This window comes from Xenopus laevis, chromosome 1L (genome assembly GCF_017654675.1).
Source record: "Xenopus laevis strain J_2021 chromosome 1L, Xenopus_laevis_v10.1, whole genome shotgun sequence".
Lineage (NCBI taxonomy): Eukaryota > Metazoa > Chordata > Amphibia > Anura > Pipidae > Xenopus > Xenopus laevis.
This window is the reverse complement of record NC_054371.1, coordinates 83485483-83491482: the sequence shown is the minus strand read 5'-3', so window position 1 is coordinate 83491482 and position 6000 is coordinate 83485483. Positions and strand designations below refer to the sequence as shown.

Sequence of the window (6000 nt, the reverse complement as noted above, 5' to 3'; positions counted from 1 at the left end):
ATTTTATGATCATAATTTTGTAACAAAATAACCCCTGTTTTGGGTACATATGCAATAGCATTTATTATACTTATATATATATACTTTAAAGCCTTTAGAGTGCTCCCACAACCCCCCTGTTTTGATATTGTGTATATATATATATATATACTGTATATAGATATAAAAATAGTATGTTTCTTGAGTCTTTCATAGAATTTCTAAAAGAATATCTTGAGATAACAGAATATTATTTATTTACACATGTATTATTTATGCAAGAGCCTACATGAAATTATTGCTACATTCCTACTTTAGCACACAATGTATTTTCGCTGGGAGTGTTATACAATTTCCCTCTGTCATTACATTATTTCCTGTAGTTTCTGTGCATGTATTCTTTCCTAACTCCGCTCAGTGTTTTTGATGCCCTTTAACTTTAAAGGTCCGTGGGATGGGGAAGATTCCACAGTAACAGGAAACTGAGTTTCCTCAGCTAAATATGTTTAGGCTACAACCTGTTTCCTTTTTTTATCGAATGATCATTGCCACCAGGATCTAGTACAGGTTAACAGCAAAAAGCAAATACTCCTAAGTTACAGAGCAGAAGAGATATTAGCAAGAAGAGTCGGCTGCTGAAAAATGGTCTCCACTTTAGCAACAAGCTTCACTTTAATAGCGATTCTTCTTAACATTGGTGGTGGCAGCACTAGAGGAGATTCGGTGGATATTACTGATATACCATGGAAAGCAAGTGTGGCTGAACAGCCTACAGACATAAGCCAAACAAGCAGCATTTCACCAACTACACCAGATGACGACAAAATCACAAATTTGCAGGAGAGTGATCCAAGCATTACTCTGAGTATTCCAGCAACTGCAGAAACAAAAGAGCTGATAAACCTTGAAGCCATTGTTAGTACATCTCCTCAAACTCCCTCAGTCACAGTGGCTGCAAGTAAAGAAAACAGTATATCAATTACAGAAAAAATGAAAGCTACAACCAACACATTTATCAGACAAACCAGCATTCCCAAAAAGATGGATTTATTTCAACAAGACTCAGCAGTGAATCACTTACCCAGGCAGAGCAATTACTATAAAGGAAATGTCGTCTACAACCAAAAACCTGGTTTTCAAACCACCCGGGGAAAGTAAGATTTTTTTCTCACTCTTTTATTTCTAAAAAATATGTCTGATACCTGCAAATGGCAAACAGTAAATCCAGTAAATGAATGTTGTTTTCTCTGCTAGTTATTATTGCTTCTAGAATTTTTTTTATTGCTATACATAAAATATTTTCTACAGCAGTTATAGCAGATTCTATAAAACCATATTACTAATGATAGAAATAATAATAATAACAATGTCTCTTGCTATTGTCTGCACTGCTGGTTCTGACCATGTAGTAGAAACAAGGCTTGTGAAGACGCATGAAAGGCATTGCTGGAAATGTAGGTAAGAACCAGGAAAGCCAGAAGAGACAAATGGATGTTGTTTTCCATATTATTTGTAATGATGTACATATTGAAGGTATACCTATTTGTTTCCTTTTAATAGGTCTTATTTACAGTGGGGGCAGTGACATGTGAAGGCAAGATAATAGTTTGGCCCAAATATTGATAAGCCTCCCAGGATAAAGAGCACCTGTGTTGCCATGCTTGATGTTGAACCTGTGGGAGTTCATTTGTTGGAGCAACGTTTGTATTGTTTCTCCCATATACAGGGAAACACAAACACCACTCTAATGGATGAACTTGCACAGGTTCAACATCAATCATGGCAACACAGACACCCCAGTGGCAGCACATTTCGGCAGCAATAACGAGATCATCAGAGAGCTTTAGGTCACAATATTAATGGGTAATTTCAAGACACAACAAGAGCATTAGAGGCTGACCATCTCACAACAAGGTGATCATTTTACTAGTATTTGCACTCTTCGAAGTGTAAAGCTAAATTGCTTATCCTGGGTGGTTTGTCAATATCTGGAATGATTATTATCTTTTCTTTACATGTCACCTTTCCCATTTACAGGTTATTTGATACAGTCTTATATGGACTTGTGAACTGGATAAGATCTAGATCCATTCGTTATCCCACCCAGTGGGCCCTTATCTTCTCTCTTCACTTTTCTCTTGTCTAATTCCCAGTTTTGCACACGTTTGGTGTGTAAAAATGTCTTCTAGTACAGTTTCATATAATGTAACATCTTTAAGCCAGAATAAGACATGTAATATTACTCATAATACTCATATCAAAAGCTTGCAATTTTTTATGTACTCATTTAGCCAATAAAAGGTATCACCTAACCTTACATGGCTAACAACACCTTACTACGATGGGGGCAGCAAGGGGGAGGGCAATGGAAAATGATAAAACATTCCAAAAGCACCCTGTTTCTTGCTTACAGTGTGCCCTACACTGAATTTTACATGATGCCTATAGTACAACTGTTTGACCTCCTAGAATGTATTTTGCTCATCTATTTATGCAGGGCTGTGTGTAAAGTAGTGGGCAACTGGGCATGGCAAGCCCCTTGTGTGTGCATTATTCAAGACTTCTTAGATCATGAGATAAGTATAGGCTTCTCTTGCACTGGTCTGTGCTCACTGTGTCATTAAAAGTAAAAAATGGCACAAGGGAGCAAAGAACAGCTGTATCATGGCACAAGGACAAGTATGTTTCATTCTAATGGGCAAAACTTTGTAACCCTTAGTTAGCATCCTGGGCAGAACTTTGCGCTCTTTAGTGAGCGTCATGCTTACATTATGGTGTAAGTAGATGAGCTGTTAGGTCTCACGTTACATATGGTCTGCCATTTTACACAGTTGGCAGGGACCTGTGGAACGTATTGCATGGCTGCTCCTAACATGTGGCTAGGTGAGAGAGTTTCCTCAGTGTGCAGCAGATTACCTTTCTGATTTCCATTCTTAATGGACTGCACTAGCTATGCTCCCCCACCCTGCTCTGACACAAATGAGGTAAGCATGGGGGTATGAGGGGGAAGCATCCCTGTCTGTGAGATTATTTTTGAGCTTGTTTGGCAATCTGTTTTGATCAGTGCTAGAAACTTTACCTACAATAACATAAACCCTACCATTGCTGGATACTCACCCATATCTTATTTATATCATATCTATATTTCAGTTTATCCAACATCTTGCTATTTATTGAGCAAATGGCTTGCTTACTGTAAGTTGGTTTATATCTTTGATGTACAGTAGCAGATGCCTAAGAAGCAGCTCTAACAGAAGACACGCACTGTAAGAAGTGGCAGGTGCTTTTACCTTTGTTCATCTGCATTTGAAAACAGCTATCTGTGCACATGGTTTACCGTGTGGAAAATGAATTTAGTATTTGGCAGTAAATATTCTCAGACAACATATGTTGTGTATTAACAGGAAGACTTTTAATGATATTGTGATACTGTCTCACTTTTACTGATAAATAGGGATGTAGCGAACTGCCGATTTGGTGTTCGCGAACACCGGCAAAAAATGCGAACGTTCGCGAACTTCGAACACCGCTAAAATCGTTCGATTCGAACGATCGAAGGATTTTAATCGTTCGATCGAAGGATTTTCATTCGAATCGAACGATCGAAGCCATTCGATCGAATGGTTTTCATTGAATCGAATGCTTACAATCGTTCGAACGAATGGAAATCGTTAGATTTTTAGCGGTCGAAGGAATTCGAATGGTCGAAAGATCGAACGCGAACTCAAAATGCGAACGTTCCCAAACGTTCGCAAACATTCGGCGGACGCGAACGGTCGAAGTTCGCGCGAACTAGTTCGCGGGCGAACAGTTCGCTACATCCCTACTGATAAAGCATACTGCCACAGGGTAATATTTTACTTAATATGTTTTCGTTCACACTGCTCGTGAACTCTGGATTTTTCTTGCAATAGCTATCATCTGAGTTAGCATATATATATATATATGGGGACTTTTCACCATGGGGGATTGAATTCTCCTTTAATAAATAAAAGACATCTACTGACCCCCTTATACAAGTATGCTGCTAAGGAATTCATCAATAGTTATATTCAACCTGCATTTGCTTGATGATAGTAACATAGTAAGTTAGGTTGAAAAAGGACACACATCAACCTTTGCCTTGTCTTGTCTGAACTCTTCCCTGTCTTGCCCTGCCTGGCTCTGAACCTTGTTTTGTTCTGCTTTACCTTCCCCTTCCAGTTCTGCTCCGGTCCAGCTTTAAACCTTGTCTTCACCTTGCCCTTTATATATAAAACCTGTTTAATTGCTACCTGAGGGAGGCAAAAAACCCCATTTGAAATCTGTCCAATTTGACTCAGAGTGGGAAAAAAACAGTTATCTTCCATAACCCTGTATTCCCTCACTTGCTAAAAAGCCATCCAACCCCTTCTTAAAGCTATCTAATGTATCAGCCTGTACAACTGATTCAGGGAGAGAATTCCACATCTTCACAGCTCTCACTGTAAAAAACCCCATCCCAATATTTAGGCGGAACCTCTTTTCTTCTAATCGGAATACTGTAGGTGACCTTGTGTCAGCTGGAAGGACCTACTGTTAAATAAAGCATTAGAGAGATTATTATATGATCCCCCTTATATATTTATACATAGTTATACTATCACTAGTGATAATCGAATCTGTCATGTTTTGCTTCACAGAAAAATTTGCAAAACTTTTTTTTTTATATATGTAACAATTTGTGCCTATTCCAAATGCATTAAAGACAATGGGCATCCAATTTTCTTTCCAGCAACAGTTTTGTATTGGCGTCATCTGCAAATACTGATACAGTATTACAATACCCTCCCCTAAGTCATTATGGAACAAGTTTAATAAATGTGGACCCAATACTGAGCCCTGAGGGACCTTACTCCAAGTAGAGAATGTACCATTAACAACCATAACAACCCAGGGTTGGACTGGGGGGCCGCGGGTTTAATTTTTTGAAAACCCAGATAATGCTAAACTAGAATAAGGAAAACCGAGGAAAAAGACAGTTTTTTTCTTGTAGTATCCATTACCTAGAAACCCATTATCCAGAAAGGTCCTCTCCCATAGACTTAATTCAGAATTTTAAAAAATATTTCCTTTTTCTTCATAATAATATAACAGTATTTGATCCTAATATATAATCAATCCTTATTGTAAGTCATACAGTACTTTTAATAATGTAATGATTATTTTTATTTTAGTAAACTTAAGATATGGAGATTCAAATTACAGAAAGACCCCTTATCCGTAAAACGTCAGGTTCCAAGCATTCTAAATAACAGTTCCAATACCTGTACAATGTACAATTGCAGAATGAACTTGAATATGTTGTTGCTATTATCTAGTAGTAACTGCAGAATTATTTTTAAGACAATAACTAATAGGACTGAGACTGAGAGAACAATTCATAAGATAAACCTGTCTGTCCCAGATGCACAGTAGATTGTACCAGTAATCATTCATAATACAGTTGACAGTGACCTGTATGAAGGCAAAGGAAATATGAAAGTGATCATTCCTGCCTTCACTTGTATTTGTGTTCAGGGCATAGCTAATGTGTTCATTGACGTTTCTTTATTTTTCCTCTCAAACATATGGTTTCTTTATAAGATGTGTGATGAAACATTTTATACTGTTATTGCAACAGGCATTATTTCTATTTCTATCATCTATTACAGGAAATCTGCCACATAGTATTGCAAAAGGACATTGAGCCATTAAAAAAAAATTGGGGGATTTTCAGCACTTCCTTAGAAGTCAATATCTGCTTTCCTATGTTCCGCTCTTTGGTCATTTTACAGTACTAAATGCTTACAATAACCACCCTTGGGGCACATTCAATATTTCAATTTGCCCCATTGAATAGCAACATTAATGATGTTTTTCACTTTGCTTTTCACTTTCAAGGTAAGGTATCACTTAACTAGGATTTTTCCAACTAAAACTTAAAAAAATATGGATTAGAAAACTCTGTAAAGTCAAATGTTGATGTACAAAGCATATACAAGGATAAAATGAGTTACAAGC

The 6000-nt window shown here is 37.4% G+C and overlaps 1 protein-coding gene across 1 annotated transcript in view; it reads left to right on the top strand.

Annotated features, from left to right (window-relative positions):
* The first annotated feature begins 398 nt into the window (after positions 1–398).
* The window catches only part of mmrn1.L (multimerin 1 L homeolog), a 51240-nt gene continuing 45638 nt past the window's right edge, over positions 399–6000 (top strand). The window contains exon 1 of the mRNA XM_018252209.2: positions 399–1133. Within this exon, the coding sequence (XP_018107698.1) occupies positions 622–1133 (512 nt within the window). The 5' untranslated portion in view covers positions 399–621. The remainder of the gene's footprint in view (positions 1134–6000) is intronic.